Below are 17,566 nucleotides of genomic sequence, written 5' to 3'. Positions count from 1 at the left end.
ATGAAATCAGAAGGACGAGAAGGATATCGCCGGAGCAAAAAAATAACATTTTTTCGGCTTTTTACTTTCCGGACTTTTTTATCCGGTTTTTAGCCCGGTAAGATAGATTTTGAGAACAGCTGAAAATCTTTGACCAATAAAAACGCGTTCAGCGTTTATTAACCAATAAAATCTGTGAAACTTTGCGACTTCAAGACTGTACAATTTTCATTCGGCATCTTGCAGCGGGAATGGTATTGGGACTGAAGACTGGAAGAGGGGACAAAGAGAAAAGAGCAAAGTTCTTCTGAAAATCTTTTTACTTTACTTCATATTCTTCATTTTCGAAATCTCAACTGTGATTTATCATATGAATAATATGTTAGGGATCAATATAATGAAAGCTGACTTTTAAATACTTGCCATATATTTTGTTATTTTTAGCTGCAGATATAAAAGGAAATAATGGGGAATGCAGCTACTGCCAAAAAGGGGGATTCAGAAAACCAAGGTAAGTTTTGTATCCTGTTTCACTCAATGTGTCTGCCATTCTTCATGTCAGTTTTTGAAGCAATCAAAAAATTTTCATTTTGCAGACATAAAATGAAATAACTGGGAATGGCAGCTACTGCCAAAGCAAAAAGGGGGATTCAGAGGGAAGATTCAGAGAACCGAGGTGATTTTTACATCATGTTTGTGCATATCATCACTTGTATCTTTTCTGTAGTGTTAAATGGTAAATAAATACTTACTTACTCACTCAATATGTCTCCCATGATTCATGTCAGCTGTAAACTTTTTCACATTTTCCTAAAGATCAACATGGATCTTCTTGAATAGTTGTTTCGGAGAATGTAACCTGATAGCAGCTGGTCATACAGGTGACTAGCTCTAAACTACCGTAAGATGAGATAGGAATAAGGAGGTCATCGAAAAAATGCTCTGTTCGCGTCGCAACGGGCAGTCAGGCGCATCCTGGCAAATGAAAGGGGTATTTTTCACTTGCGATTGGTGGCAAATGCAAGGGGCAGTGTAGACCTAACTCTTCACACAAAAATTACGGGAAACGCATGTTTGGACTTTGTACCCTATGCTGCACTCAAGCACTTAAGCCAAAGTCCCGTAAAGGCGGGACAAAAATCAGTTTTTTGAAGTTTGCAAAAAAACGCCACATAGAAGATCTTTCAAATTCAGTATGTGAATAGAGCAGTAAAAAATACAACTTTTCTATTTTTCCTTTTTTTTGCAAAAGTTCTAGGAATGAAAATAAAGGGATAATGATGATTGAATACTATCCATTGATGACCCGCGGCACTATCTTAAAACTAGAATCGCTTCGCGTACTCTTCGCTTGAGAAAATGATTGACAGATTGAAGTTCTCACCCGCGCTGGAGTTCGCGGAGCATTCTCGGCTCAATCCTCGGACCGCGCTAAAAATGGTAGACTGAGCTGTGGTAGATCAGTTCGAAGGAAGTTGTTGGAATGTTTACAAGGCTCTTGACAGAAAATCGTTTGTTTTATTGTCAATGATGACAGTGCGGTTATTAATTTTGTTAGATCTGACAAATTGATGTTTGTAAGTGCACTTTATAGTTTTGATTCCCATTGAAGAATCATATTCTAGTTTTCATGTTATTAGATGCTGGATTAGAGCTTTAGGTCTACACTGAGGGGTCGAAAACAAAAGTGATGTAATTGCACTGAATATCCCACGCAATTGAGGACCCTCCCTCCAGAATCATATTCTCCGTATCGCCCTTACACGCCTGTACATGTACGGGCGTCACGGAGGGTCCTCGCAATTTAACTGGGTTGGAAATATTTTGCTTCATTTCAAAGAACTGCATAGATGAAATTTTTTTTCCATGGGTCAATTTTGTCTTCGAAGATTGAAGAAACTTTTAACAAAAAAATAATGTTCCCAGTTTTCTTCCTTTTTTCCCATTTTCAGTTTGAAGTTCATTTTTAATCATTTTCACGTTTTTAGCCTGAGACGCCCTATCTCATTTACACTGGGTGACGAATACCCCATGGCCATGCAAATGCTCATCCCGTTCATTTGCCAGGATGTGCCTGACTGACGGGTGTTAAAAATGCATGCGGGCGGACGGGCGGTCCAAAACATTCCCGGGTTTTTTTTAATCACGCCTGTAACTCAGGGGCGGGTGGTAACGCGAGCAAAACAATTTTTCGATGGTCGTCAGAGCAATTGAGAAAAAGCTATACTTTAAAAGAACGAATTGCTTTTCCAAGATTTTTTTCCGCATCTCCGCACCGGAAAATCAGCGGAAAATTTGATGCGGGCGGGTGACGCGAATAGAACAATTTTTCGATGACCGCCTAATATGAAGGTCAGAATCACTGATAGAGAAAAGACTGATTGCTAAGCAAAGAAAACTAGCTTAATTAAATCAGCGATTCTGACCTTCCTATTATTTCCTATCTCCAAAGAAGGGTGTCGAAATTTTAAGAGGGGATGGCGACATTAGACCAACTTAAGGTAAAGCTCTACCGTATCAAAGATTAATGCTGCGAAAGCGCTATATCGTTTACTTGACTTGCAAGCAAAAAAATGCGCCGCAAAACTTCTAAAGGGATTCATTAAGAAATAACCTTTTCAAAAACTATGAGATATTGCCTAATATTGAAGCCATAGATGAAAAGATTTGAGCCAAGCCAACCTTGAAAATTATTTTGAAGATCGATCAACTTCCCAAGAAAAAGATCTACAGGGGAAACGGAACTCACCTAGATCCGCACACCAGCGGATAGGCTATTTCCTGGAAATTTTACCGGACCTCAAACACTGACCTATTTACATGTGCGGAATTATTTTTACTTTATTAACGTACAAACAAGGCCTTAAAAATCAAAGCGCTGTCTCAGGAATTGAAGGACAAAATTTGGATGGTTGACGCTGCACGTTCGCAATCGATCATTTTGTCTCATTTTAAGTTTTCAAGTTTTGATTATTGTCAATTGGGAACTTGAATTTGATTCAGGTAACTCTCGTCTTTGTTGTTGCAATACATCCTGTAGATGACTGGTGTTGTTTTTTCTGAAAGCTTAATTTCCTAGTGTGACTAATTACTGTCTAGTAGGCTTTTAAATAGAAATATGAAAAAAATCTGTAGTGGAACACACGCGAGTGTCTGGGAACAAAGAAGAACAAGTTAGTGGTAAATAACCCAATTCTTAGCCAAACTGATACGTAACCACACCCAAACAACAGCCATACCCAACCCTACCAGGTCGCCTGCAGGTCCTGACAACTATTCCTGCATGCCGGATTCGAAAAATAGATATATGTCTTTCGCTTTTATGAAGAAGCCTTCACCAAGTGAAAATACAAACCAGATATCAACAGTCCCATGTTTTGACCAATCGTCCCAAGTTACAGCAGTTGATGATACAGCAGCATCTAATAACATGAAAACCAGGATATGATTCTTCAAGTTGGTCTAATGTCGACATCCCCCTTCTAAATTCGACAACCTTTTCCAGAAATAGGAATAATAGGAAGGTCGGGATTACTGATAGACAAAAGATTTTTTCCTCCCTGATCGCTAAAAGCTATAAGCAAAAAGCTCGTACCCAAAAATTTTAAAAATGTCAAAAAATGAAGGTCTTCAAATCTCTCTAAAACCTATTTTTATGGGAAGCTATGGTATTTTGTAGCAAAAAGCAAAAAAAAATAGAGCTTAACCTCGCTTTAGAAATTTTTTATCGCATTTTTTAGGTTTTTGTAAAATCGCAGGCCAAAATAGGAGAAAAAATCATCAAGTTTTGCATTTTCTTCTCATTGACTTCATTTTTAACCCCTACTTTTAACCATTTTTGAAATCTACATAAAATTTCCGACAATTTGATATATAACATGCATATGTTCCCGAAAAATCAACATAGGCTAAATCTGAGCCTGGCTGCTACGGTACTGAAAAAACTGCTTTGGAATGATGTCCTTATTACAGGGTTTTTTTTTCAGGTATAGATTCAAAAAACTTACCAAAAGGCCTCTTTTGCAAGCTGAGTCAACTTTCTATAGGACTTGGACTGGTTAATCTATGATTTGAGGCTTCCAAATCCATTTTTCACTGACTAGTACTAGGTCAGAGTTTTTGTCACGCCGTGACGGAAAATTTTCAATAGCCTGTAAAAATCTATGAGAGTGGAATCAGGCCTTAATTTTCTCCATAAAACATCAACCATATAGTGTTAATCAGAAACCTAAAATAGAAATTCAAAAATCAACCCAGAAGATTTTCTGTAGCCCTTTTTAGTTTTTGTCACGCCGTGACGGAAAATTTGGGCCTATGCCAAAATTCCCCTATCTTTTCGTCAATTGTACTTGAATTGAGATTTCTTTGCTTGAAAATTCTTCAAATAGGTAGAGTATATCAGAATATGCAAAAAATAGAGTCAAAAATGCAGAATTACAATGAACTAGAGGTCCTGCAAGGTGGATTTTCTCATTTTTGATCAAAATGTTTCGTAGACTAATTTTGGAAAAACCCGGGTTTTTTTTAGGATTTAGCTCATGTTTTAACTTTCTAAGTTTATTTTTCTCATTCTAGTATGTATTTCTGACAACTTTACATTAAAATTGTAATATTTCTTACAAATTCAGGAAAATAATTACATATTTCTCATTTATGATTTTTAGCGTTTCATCACTTTTTTGGCCAAAAATGGGTCATTTTTAGGCCGAAATCCAAAAAAACCGGAATATTAACTTGAAAATAACCCTATCATGTTATATATCAGTGGACGCGGAATTTTGAGTAGATTTTGAATATCCAAGTTTCATGTCCTGAAAAAGAACTCAACTCAAATTATTATGCTTTAACAGCTAAAAATAGACATGGGTACGAGCTTTTTGCTTATGGCTTAAAGTAAAAGAGATTAATCATAAAAAATAAATAAACAATTCCATTCCAATTCGACCCTTCATATTATTCCTATCTCAAAAGAATAGTGTCAAAATTAGAAGAGGGATGACGACATTAGACCAACTTACAGTATTCCACTTTTATCAATTCGCTTTCTTTGTAACTTTTAAGAGTGCTTCTAAGCTCACTTTTATCAATTCCCTTTCTTCTTAACTTTTAAGAGTGCCTCTAAAATCACTTTTTATCAATTTGCTTTCTTTGTAACTTCTAAGAGTGCTTCTAAAATCACTTTTTATCAATTTGCTTTCTTCGTAACTTTTAAGAGTGCCTCTAAGCTCACTTTTTATCAATTTGCTTTCTTCGTAGCTTTTAAGAGTGCCTCTAAGATCACTTTTTATCAATTCGCAATTCGCTTTCTTCGTAACTTTTAAGAGTGCTTCTAAGATCATTTTTATCAATTTGCTTTCTTCGTAACTTTTAAGAGTGCCTCTAAGATCTCTTTCTAATCCCCTTTCTTTGTAACAACTTATAAGAGTGCTTATGAGATCACTTTTGAGCAGCCAGGACCAGCCAAATGGGCAGTCATGAGTGTCTACAAAATCAGATCTAGGAGGTTTGAAGGCTGATCTAAACAGAATTTTGACCCCTACCAGGCCACTTGAAATACTGTTCTAGGATCAGTCTGATTTTAAGGTACTTTAAATGGCTTGGGGAGTCATACTGTATATAGCGTCAGAAGAAACCAGTTGTCTACAAAATTTGAGGGTCATCATAGAATTCACCCCCTCTGAGCATAGGGGGGGCTAAACCATTTTTGCTTGATTAGGGGCTGTATTTTTCAAAAAATACTGGGGCTAGCTTGCTAGGGGGTGCTGAGTGTTGTGTAATAGAACTGGGGGCAGAGCTGTGGGGGCTGGACCCCTCTGCACACTATGGTCATGCTGGTTGTCAAGCAAAGAGAATACAAAATTTTATAATCATATACCTAAGTTTTCATTTATATTATACTTCCTTACTACAGGTACTTATTTCGGTTTAGGTGGGCTTTCTTTAAAAAAAATTTTAATAAGGTTGGAATGACTGATTGCTAATAAACGGTCAGAGAGGAAAACATCTTTTTTTAAATTAGTGATTCTGTCCTTCCTTTCAATCCTATCTCTAAGAAAGAATTGAGAACATGAGGGATGACCAACTTACAGTACTTACCTATAACAATCCTAAAGCTCCTTCAACAATTAAAAAGCCTTTTCTGAGCATTGATTGGTTTATTTAGCTCAATTTAATCATAATTTTGAGATGAACCAATCAGATTGATTTTATTGTAATGAGAAAGTACAGAAATCAAGGTCTCAAAAATAAACAACATCAATCATCTACAGGATGTATTTGCAACATCAAGCATGAGAGTTACCTGAATCAAGCTCAAGATCCCAATAATCTACTCTCAGCTGAATATTATTTGAATTATTCTTGCACCTTCACTGCTGATTTGTTGGGCTTTCTTGATTACAAGCTAAAGTAAAAATGATTCCACATGTGTAAATGGATCAGTGTATGAGGTCCGGCAAAATAGCCTAACTGATGGCGCACATATCTATGTGGTTGTCTTCTCACCCATTAGTTTTTTGATGTTGGCATGGCTTAAATCTTTTTATCTATTATGGCTCAAATTTAAGTAAATGATAAAGCGCTTTTGCACCATTAATCTTTGATGCACATTTTGGTGGGATGCTAGTGTGGCTAAGTGCCCTCTCGGGCAAAAATTTTGAATATACGGGGAGTGCGTCTATTCCTCTGTTTATTCTGAGAGGTTTGAATTATGAAAAATATGTATTGGTTTAAAAATCTCGAGAAAGCAAATATCTTATGTGACTTGAATAGACCTTTTTGCTTCATCAGCCATCTTAGATATTTTGCAAACATCATGGGGAAATTTTGCTGTGGTTAAATTCCATAGAAACATATACAAAACCTATGCACAATAGCAGCTAGCATCATATCCAAAGTGTAATCTTGTACTCTACAAGTTAGTCTAATGTTGCCAATCGCCCCTTGTTAAAGGAATAATAGGAAGGTCTTACCTTTATCGGAACTATTGTAGTGGGCACCCCCTATTCAAAAAGAGCGGTCAAGTTTTGGGGCAAAATTTTTGGAAGAGGGGGTTTGAAATCTAAAGGTTTTGTTTTTAAATAAGAGCACTGATATTGTTTGTTTACTCATCAATTTAATTTATAAGCTTTTTCACATTGGATTAACACTGATGGGGAGTAAGATTAGCCAAAAAGAGGAAAACAAAAACAGTTTTTTGTTTATTCAGCACAATATAACAATAGGGAGACACTGTCCTGATATCAAATATGTGTCTGGTATGTAAAAATAAAACATTCAAGGAGTGAGGAGTGAGACATTTTGTTTGACATCTTCTTTGACATCTTCTTTTTCTCAGATTCCATACAAATGTTATTTTTATGCTTTGTAAGTTAGGGATAAATTGAAGCAGACAAAAAATCAGATGGAAACAATGAGTTTATCACATGGAATTAATGTTCCGATATTTAAAAAAAAGGGTGGTACCTTTATTTTCAACCTTGCTATAAATTGACATGCGTTTTGAAGGTTTTATTTGCTATCTGATTATTCTCCAAGAAGAAGGTCTAAATTATGGTTGGCATGGATTTGTTTGAGAAAAAAAGGAAGCGACATTATAGAACCATTTCCCTTTTCTTGGAGAAAAAATTTAAGGATAGTTTTAAGACCAATGAATGCTTGAGTATGTATCTTTTTTCTCTTTTATACATATAGAATAAAAGGTTTGAAAGAGGACCACCTTTAAATCAAGAGGGGAAATTGACAGTAAAATGTATTAAAAATGCATTTTCTTGGTGTAAAAACTTCTGCTAGGGCGGCAAGGATGGCGGAAACTGAATAAGGACAGTGTTTCTTACGTTACTTTACAAAGTTTCCTTCAATTTTCTTACAACTGATGGGATGACAAGAAGAAATTAACATTTCCTAAAAGTGCCATTGTTGGTAGTATGAAAAATGAAATGAGTTTTCTTGAAGGCACTGCATGTAATGAAAATTAATTTGCTTACATTGCTTGTTGGATTAATGTTTTGCTGTTTGTTTTGTCTTCTAGTGAAAGCTTTTCTCAATCAAGCACAAGAAGATTTCAAAAGAAAATGGGATGGTCCTTCTCAAGTGAGTATAATGGAATGTTTTGATCATTTTGGTTGTCACGCCTACAAAAAAATTCTGAATCCTCTTGAATTTTAAAAATTCTGCTAAGATCATTTCAAATCTTCATAGGAAATTGAAATTATGAATACTTCCAGCTAAAAAATATTTTACTAAATTTTTATAATCAAATATACTCTGATAGGCATATACGATTGTTGACGAAAGCTTGTATGCTTAAAGGCCTTCAAGAGATGACTCACTTGAAAGTCTTTGGGGAACATTTGCATGTTTTTTCAGTTTACATTATTGTGAGAGGTCAAATTGAGTGGGAGAAATCTCATATTTTTTTCCACTTATATTTTAGACGTTATTGTTACCTTAAGGGAAGAAATTTTGTGTTTTTTTGACAAATCCGCAAAATTTAATTCCGCAACACACAAATATTCTCATGATTAATGATTAAATAGAATTGGTCTGTTTAGGGCAAAATAGGACATATTATTTTAAACTAAGAATCCTCTCAATCGCAAAATTAAATTGTTATATGACCTTTCCATAAAGTTGAATCTCTTAACATAACATTTAACATCTAACATAACATTTAACATCCGCCAAAACCCATTTTAATCTAATTTGAGTAGCTACAATCAGTGACGAAAAACTTGGCACAAAAAGGAAACCCACCGGGGTGTTTTGAAACCACAATCGATTTGCAAGTGCTCTAAAGTAGGTTCGAAGGGTAGAGTTTTAACTCTGAGTTTTAACGCTAGACTTAAGACTTAGGACCTTAGGATCTGAGGATTCAAAAGTTCAAAAATGGTCCAGTAGGGCTTGAAATATAGCCTAGAAACCAATAAATCCCTCCCAGATCGAAATAATTGTGAAATCAAGTTGAGGGCCCGAAATTGACATTCTCGCTCGAACTTCAATTTTCGAAAAATGGTAAATTAGCGAAAAGTGCCAATATGTTATGGCACTGATTGTCTGAGAAACTGAAAAATGCTAAATTCTGCTCAGCGGGGGGTCTTATTGCTAAGTTTCAAGCAATTTTTTGGGCTCAAAATCCCCCTTTCATCAATTTTAGGGGCTAAAACTTGAAAAAAAGTCAAAGTTTTCTGAAATTTTCACGTTTTTGACTTTTCGTAAATTGGACCTTTTCAAAAAGTTAAATATTTCACAAAAAAGTGATTTTGGTCAGCAGCAAACGCTTCAAAATGGCCAAAATCATGCTTTAAAACTGATTTAGAAGGTTTTCATGTAATTTGGGACCCCCCGCAGAGCAGAAATCAGCATTTTCCAGTTTTTCAGACAATCAGTGACGAAAAACTTGGCACAAAAAGGAAACCCACCGGGGTGTTTTGAAACCACAATCGATTTGCAAGTGCTCTAAAGTAGGTTCGAAGGGTAGAGTTTTAACGCTGAGTTTTAACGCTGAGTTTTAACGCTGAGTTTTAACGCTGAGTTTTAACGCTGAGTTTTAACGCTGAGTTTTAACGCTGAGTTTTAACGCTGAGTTTTAACGCTGAGTTTTAACGCTAGACTTAAGACTTAGGACCTTAGGATCTGAGGATTCAAAAGTTCAAAAATGGTCCAGTAGGGCTTGAAATATAGCCTAGAAACCAATAAATCCCTCCCAGATCGAAATAATCGTTGAAATCAAGTTGAGGGCTCGAAATTGACATTCGAACTTCAATTTTCGAAAAATGGTAAATTAGCGAAAAGTGCCAATATGTTATGGCACTGATTGTAGTAACTAAAATAATCGACTGTCTGTCAATTCAACCTCCATTTAGAATACTGCAAGTTTAGATGAGTTTGAACGTATCAAAACACTAGGGACTGGTTCCTTTGGACGTGTTATGCTGGTGCGGCACAGGGACAATGGAAAATACTATGCAATGAAAATCCTTGATAAACAAAAGGTAATGGTTCTGAATAGTTAAATGTATTTTCTATGCCCTTCTTACTTCTTCTTACAATAAGCGCCAAATTTAGCTTTCCAATTTATGCATTCTTTCTCTTGAAACAAACATCAATTCTTCCTTTCAAAAGTCATATTATTAAGACTTTTTTTGAGGAAGTCTTACACTCGTTTTCAATGTTCGTAAACTTTCTTTCAGGTTGTGAAGCTAAAGCAAGTTGAACACACACTAAATGAAAAACGAATTTTACAAGCCATAGAATTTCCATTTTTAGTAAAACTGGATTGGCATTTTAAAGTGAGTATTTTATCTTTGCTTTTATTAGATTTTTTGGAAGATGACTAAAAAAATGCTACAAGCTTTGAGGTTAGAAATGGGTAAAATACCTTTTCTTGTTTATTAATAAACCAAGGCAACTGAGAAAAATATATTGCTTTTTGACATGACACAGTAAAAATAGTTGGGTGGGTTTTGATTGATACGGGGTAAAGTTGTTGCAGGGTTAGATCCAGTCTTCCAATGCAGTGTATGTTAGAGTTTAAGCATAAATCAGTTTGAGCAAAGAAGGAGAGTTGTAAATTTCACAACTCGTCTTTCTGCTTAAAACTGATGTATGCTCTGTTATCATCAACATTGAGCACTCTTTATTGATTATTTGCTTACAAAAAGCATAGTATCATAATACTAACAGGGTCATGCATGGGTTTATTTAGATTTGATACAGAGGCCAGTTTCATTGAATTCACACCAATTCGATACACAAGGGTTTTTATAAGAACAAACTTAAGAAGATAAGGCTTTGATGGCCAAAATGGTACAAACTAGTTAAGAACATTTTAAGGCTTTATGGACTCTGAAAAATCAAATTTGTTTGGGAAATTGCACTAAAAATACCCACAAAATGGGGGAATTAAGAACAATTTAAGAACATCTGGAGGTATAAAAAGTTTTGGATTTTCTTATTTTAAAAAAACCTGTATTTTGTTTTGTTCTTTCAGGATAATTCAAATCTATACATGGTGTTAGAATTTGTCCCTGGAGGAGAAATGTTCTCTCACTTGCGTCGTATCGGTAGATTCAGGTAATTTCTTATTTTCATGAGATGAATTTTTTTTTTTCAATCAACATTGTGTCTCTTTTCTGACGTCAACATCTTGACATGCTCTTTTTCTGTTTCCTTTCAAAAAATGCATCATTACAAGTTAATGATTTTTCAAGAAATTTGTATTTTTTCCTGGACACATTTTTGCTGTCGTCAACTTTTGTTCATGGCCTTATGTTTCTAAATTATTTTCAAAATGTCGAATTTTATTTCCCTTTTAAAAAAGCTAAAAATACGATTTTTAGTCATTCTAAAGCAAAAGTTTGACATCTTAGCCCTCCCCTTTGACTCTATTTCTTTATTACATCTAGTTGTTTTTCCTCGAAGATTTTATACTTTAACAGATGTTTTATATCATCTAAAAATACTTAACAATTAATTAACAAGCCTTACCTTACATAAGAAACAAATTTATTTTCTTGATGTGCCTAGATTAAAGAAAAAACAAAAGTTACTGAGAACACCTGTTTTGATTTGGCTTATACCAAAAACCCTAAGAAATTCCAGTAAAATAGTTGGTCCAACTAGCCTCAGGGAAAAAACAAACTTACTTTGATTTTTCAGGAGATTGTGCCTTATTCAATTTCAAAATTCAGGGAAACTTAGTCTGAACACTGATATGACGAATGATCAATTCCTTTATACAGAGCTCCTGTAACTCACGTATCTCAAGAAAAACGGTGTGAAAGTGACGGCGTGTTCGGCGTTCATTTTCTCGAGTTACGTTGAGAAATCAACCATGTCCACCCAAAAGTCATCTGTATCGTTTTTTGAGAGCTTTTCAATGATATAAGTGGGTTTAGACTGTAGCGACTTTGAATTTTTGTCAAATTTCGAGTCCCAGGGTTTTTTGCTTGTGACGCCAGTGAGTCTTTTGTTCATAAAAAAATTTGCTGGGCATTATTTGATTACCCCCTCTCAAAAAAATTTTTAAATACATTCATCTGTCAAATGAGCCAAAAAGATTCCACTCCGGAAACTATTGTCACGGGTGCTAAAGAATGGCTCCCTACTAATTGTTGTTTTGACGAAGACTTCTCATATTAATGCATTCATCTTTGAAATTTTCATTTCTAGTGAACCACACTCAAGATTTTACGCAGCTCAAATCGTACTGGCTTTTGAATACTTGCATTCTCTCGATCTCATTTACAGGTAAGTTTATCGTGCCCTGGATTAGGAGATTTACGTTTAACTTACTTTTGCCTATATTGTTACGTATGATAAACGACTCTAGTCTTTTCAAGATATGAAGTAAGTACCCTATGGTACTTCTTAATACTAGGGAGGGCACTGACATTTTCAAAAATATTCTTCGCAATTTTTAACAGGGATCTCAAACCAGAAAATTTACTCATCGACGAAAAAGGTTATTTAAAGGTAAGATTTTCAATGCTTGTTAACCTGATCAAATCTGTGTTTATGTCCAAAACCACCCCTAAGCAAGGCAAATTTTGATGATTTTTCACTACCCTCGGACAAAATATCCAATATATCCTCCACCCCACACGTACAAAAATTTTCTGGAAGAGCCCAATGGGAGTGAAAAGTATAATCGTATTAACAGACCTAAGTCACACTTATGATCTTAATAGTTCTAGAAGAAATTTTCTACATTTGCACTTTAAACGCCTTTTTAAAGCATAGCATACAATTATTGAGGCTAGGACTTAAAATAAAATTTACCTCTTGCTCATAAAAAAAATCGTATATCATTGATTTATTTTGCTTTCAGGTTACAGATTTCGGTTTCGGCAAACGTGTTAAAGGAAGGACTTGGACGTTGTGTGGAACACCAGAATATCTAGCTCCCGAAATTATTCTTAGCAAGGTATAAAATAATTTTTCTATTCAGTATAGATGCAGGGGTGTTGACTTAAGGGAAGGACATGGGTTGTTGTAAGGAACACCAGAGTATCTACCTTCTGAAATTATCCTTGGTAAAGTGAAGGAAGGCATTTTCCTGTCTTGTGATGGTGAAGGGGTGTTGTCTTTTCTCAACTTCAGTTGAGCTACAATCTGACAATGTCTGTCTGTGTGTCCGTCTGTCTGTCACAAAAACTTTAGGGCAACCTGGAGACTTCAAAAATGCTTGGATTTGGCTGAAATTTGGCACACTTGTTCCTTGGGTGAATATCTGGGGGTGCTTTTTTCATTTTTTAAAAATTTTGATATTTGGGGCCTGGGGACGAGTTTTCGTCAAAACGAGGCTAAAACTTTGGGGCAGCCTGGAGACTTCCAAAATGGTCGGATTTGGCTGAAATTTGGCACACTTGTTCCTTGGGTAAATATCTGGGGGTGTTTTTTTCATTTTTTGAAAATTTTGATTTTTGGGGCCTGGGGACAAGTTTTTCGCCAAAACGAGGCCAAAACTTTGAGGCAGCCTGGAGACTTTAAAAATTGTTCGATTTGGCAGAAATTTTGCACACTTGTTCCTTGGGTGAATATCTGGGGTTCTACAATTGGGCCTATGAAGAGTTTGAAGGCACTGAAGTTGAGCCCAGTGCGTTGCGCACGTTCGACTATATCCTAGAGTTGTCTGATTTATATTCTGCAAATAAAGCTGTAGTCTAGATTTAAAGATGGGTAATTGTTCGATTTTACCATATTTCACCAGTAAAACTTTAGATTGTTGTTATATTGAAAGTCTTTCGAAACTAACAACGTAATGTCGTCAATGGTATGTAATTTACTTTTTGTTTTCTTTTCCAGGGTTATAATAAAGCAGTCGATTGGTGGGCGTTGGGTGTTCTCATTTACGAAATGGCTGCTGGTTACCCACCATTCTTTGCAGACCAACCTATTCAAATCTACGAAAAAATCGTCTCTGGAAAGGTCAGTGGACTCAGTTAGGACTTTTAGTACCAAAGCTTGTCAAGTCTGCAATTTAGAATATTTTGGAACTTCTCTCGTGTTTCCAAAATGGAAGATAGACCATTTTTGGCAGTACACATCAATGATAACACAAGCAGGCCTCTTATTCAAAGTATCGTTGCCGAGATAATTCAACATTTTCTTGTATCTTCAGAAGAGTTACTAGACCTTTTCATTAATTACGTCACGAACATCACTTGCCTTGGATTCAAACAAATACCATGGTGATTATGTCCTTTGAGGCATTAAATGATTTTTCTATGAATAGAAAGTAGTTTTGATAAAATCCGCTGTGACATAATCATCATGGCAATAATTTCCAAACGAGGCAAGTGATGTTCGTGACGTAATTTATGAAAAGCTCTATTGGAAAGTCTTTTGTACCGAATTTTTTTCACCTTTTAGATGAGATGCCCGTCGCACTTTAGTCAAGACTTGAAGGAGATCCTTAAAAGTTTACTACAAGTTGATTTAACGAAACGTTTTGGTAACCTGAAGAACGGTGTAGCGGACATTAAAAACCACCGTTGGTTCTCCTCTATCGACCTCATCGCTGTATATCAAAGAACGGTATGATTATTTTTAAAGAGGTCTTTCAAGTTTGAAAAGGTTACGTAAATAAGCGGGAAATCCGCCATTATGCAAATCGGACATTATTCATATCCTTAATGCCGGAATGGTGTAATTTAGCGAAACCTGCACAAGCCACAATGTATGCTACCCCACAAAAAAACACCAAAAAGGAATAAAAAGCTTGGGTTAGTTTTAGGCCACCAATTAAATGATGCCAAATGAACAAACATTCGACTTAATTCGATTTTAGAAACTCAAACTCGACTCCCTAAGAACGTTAGAATCGTTCTTCTGTATTTTCCGAGCATTCTCTCGAAAACAATTTACAATCTCTGCACGTATGTTGCAATCTTCAAGCAATACAGTGTATTGTAGATTCATTATATTTTAAAGAGTTTGGAAGGAAACTATTCTAGTCGCGAGTTAGGGAGTTGCTAGTTTCGAGTTGGGGAGTTGCTAGTTTCGAGTTGGGGAGTTAAAAAATTACCGGCTACCGAAAAAGAATAGCATACATCAAAAGTACGATTTTGAAAGTAAATATTATATGAGAGTAATATATAACACATATAATACGTATAATACATATACCACCTGTAATAGGCCAACTCCCCAACTCACCAACTAGAACATTACCTAGACTATTTTTTTTTCAGGTTGAAGCACCATTCGTACCTCGATGTAAAGGACCCGGAGATCCAAGCAACTTTGACGATTACGAAGAAGAAGCTTTACGTATCTCCAGTACTGAAAAATGTGCTAAAGAGTTTGCTGATTTTTAAAAAGGGACACACAAGTCAACCAAGGTTATGATTATATGAAAATAGTCTGGCAGTTTTCGTCGATGAATATCTACAAACTTAGATAGCCGAGCCAATTTTTTTGTCGAAACAATTTGTTGTATATGAATCTTTGGATAACTTACCATAGACAAAACAGGTTTACTTTTTTTAAATATATATATATGATTCGCTATTAGAGCAGAGGTACCATTTTCAATTAGAAGAATTGAAAAGGTAGAACTGAAATGAAGTCTATCGAGTTCTTTAAAAAAATTGTTAGAAGAGCCTTGAAGTTATCATCATGGATATAATCAAAGCGTCCAAAATAAAGTGGTCAGATTTTCCAGTGAACTAGCTGACTGCTTTATTTTGGGTACAGTGTTGATCGCTAACGCTATCAACTAAGGCTATCTTTGTGGGTCCCTTATGAAATAATCATCAGGCAATTCAAATAATTTACCGCTTAACTAGGTTTTAGATTTTAAGTCAGGTTGTACAAAAAATTGTGATAAATGGTTTTTGTTTTTTTTATTTATAGCTGAGTTGAAGATTTTTTTAAATGTGGAGAAATCAATTATGAAAACGATTTTTTTTCAGTTTGGAATTTCCCATTGAAAGTCTTCAAAAATATTCTCATTTTAAGGAGTTTTCAGAGTGACGAATTTGAGATTTTATCACTGAGTTTCCTCCTCCCGAACAACACTAATTCTTATTTATTTGTTTTAGATTTTTATTTTCGCACCATTTTTCTTGTCTACGGGATAGACACCAAATAATTTTTTTTTTCAATTTTTAAAAGGGTCTACTTTTACTGTTTATCTCAATATTCAATTACATTGACCTAGGTTTTTTTGTGAGGGAAAAAAAGACAAGCTAGCCAAAAAAAATTAGCAGCGAATTCCTGAGCGTTTGAAATTTTGAAACAAAACTTTTTGAATTTTTCTTTCCTTTGACGACTGAGATTCTGTTCTGTGAATTAGTCTCCCAAATAATGGTTGTAATATTTTTCTGGGTAGGTTAATCAAATGTTTCACTGTATAAAGATTATTTTATTCCCTCTTTTAAATTTCCCTTTCCTTTCTAATCGGTTTGGATGAAGAAATGTCAAGACTGTTTGAAAATAATTGGTAAAAATTTTGAGAAACCTGAAGATTCATTCACGACATCTATGCACTCTTTTTGACTTTTATGTAGAAACCATAGTTAGAGTAATTTCCTTTAGGATGGTTTCCACACGGTAGCACAAACAAGACACTTTATTTGATCATTTTTTTCTCGAGTCTTGACATTTTTTTATTCAGAGTCATCATACTTCACCTAAATGATTCCCAAAACTTATTGTATTATATATTATAATGAAATAGATTATCCGTTGTTTATTTTTATGTTTCTTTTCGAGTAGATGAAAATTTGTTAGTTTTTCTTCCTTTTTTCCCGGGGAAATAAAAAATCCCGAGTTTACAACTCGATAATTGGAATAATGACGTCATTTGTGGAGTTAACTCTGTCTGGTGCTTATTTACATTTAGACAGCTTGTAAAATTTATCAAAACATTCAATTTTTCCAATTTTGAAAATGACGTCATGAAGTTGGACCGAGTTGTTAACCCGGCTTTTCATGTTTTTCCTAAAATTTTATTATTTGTTAGTTTATTTAGTACGCGAGTTTGTTTTTATTTAGAAGTTCATAAAGAAAATTTGTTTAAATGATAGATTTAAATGAGAATTAACTTGTTCATAAAACGCTAAGATAAACCAAATTATTAAAATTATTAAAAAATATATAATGTCGTTTTTTTACCTATTCCACTCAGAATGATCTTTTCAACCAAGATACAGCGATCAGTTCAGTTATATTCTTAGTTGTACAAACAATGTGTTACTGCTGACAGTTCCTAATTTTAATAAGTTTGGAGGAATTTGGAAAACATTATTTTTCTCCTCAGATTTCGCAAAATGTAGCAGGTAGCTTGGAATTTACTCGAAAAACTAAATTAAGTTTCCATAGGAGCCCTCTGGTGGGATCTGGCTATTCTGAATTACAGAACTCAAAAGTATAAAAGAAGCACGAAGTGGATGGAACTGATCAGTGATAGAATGTAAACGATGAATGTTTTGTTTTTGGATTTCCTTTCAATGTTTGTTCATCTAAAACGAAATTCTGACAGCTCTAACTGTCAATTGATAGGCTAAATCTGGTTTCTTTCTCCTCGTTTCAGATATTTCAGATGAAAATCATTTTGGAGAAGTATATTAGGAAGCAGAAA

At 34.9% G+C, this 17,566-nt stretch overlaps 2 protein-coding genes across 3 annotated transcripts in view; both read left to right on the top strand.

The window, feature by feature from the left end:
* LOC136809494 (prolyl 3-hydroxylase OGFOD1-like) overlaps positions 1-17,566 on the top strand; it is a 629,446-nt gene that overhangs the window by 470,753 nt on the left and 141,127 nt on the right. The gene's annotated exons all lie outside the window — the stretch shown is intronic.
* LOC136809496 (cAMP-dependent protein kinase catalytic subunit alpha-like) lies at positions 394-17,011 on the top strand. Of its 2 annotated transcripts, none has more exons than XM_067066035.1 (11): positions 394-490; positions 8,009-8,070; positions 9,843-9,971; positions 10,170-10,268; positions 10,970-11,052; positions 12,151-12,228; positions 12,405-12,453; positions 12,809-12,904; positions 13,786-13,908; positions 14,353-14,517; positions 15,174-17,011. In XM_067066035.1, exons 1-11 carry the CDS (start codon positions 445-447, stop codon positions 15,297-15,299), a joined length of 1,056 nt encoding a protein of 351 aa, XP_066922136.1. In that variant the 5' UTR covers positions 394-444; the 3' UTR covers positions 15,300-17,011. The 2 variants fall into 2 exon arrangements, with proteins under 2 accessions (XP_066922136.1, XP_066922135.1); XM_067066034.1 differs by lacking the exon at positions 394-490 and adding an exon at positions 7,514-7,639.

Source organism: Clytia hemisphaerica, unplaced genomic scaffold (genome assembly GCF_902728285.1).
Source record: "Clytia hemisphaerica strain Z4C2 unplaced genomic scaffold, Clytia hemisphaerica genome assembly, whole genome shotgun sequence".
NCBI lineage: Eukaryota > Metazoa > Cnidaria > Hydrozoa > Leptothecata > Clytiidae > Clytia > Clytia hemisphaerica.
Note: the sequence above shows the minus strand (reverse complement) of the source record. Positions and strands in the feature narration are given on the sequence as shown.

Excerpts from the sequence above, each read along its gene's own strand:
- LOC136809496 (XM_067066034.1), top strand. The coding sequence starts at position 7,531 with ATGGTTGGCATGGATTTGTTTGAGAAAAAAAGGAAGCGACATTATAGA. Across the intron at positions 9,972-10,169 it reads AAATCCTTGATAAACAAAAG|GTTGTGAAGCTAAAGCAAGT; the intron begins GTAATGGTTCTG and ends ACTTTCTTTCAG. Across the intron at positions 13,909-14,352 it reads AAAAAATCGTCTCTGGAAAG|ATGAGATGCCCGTCGCACTT; the intron begins GTCAGTGGACTC and ends TTCACCTTTTAG.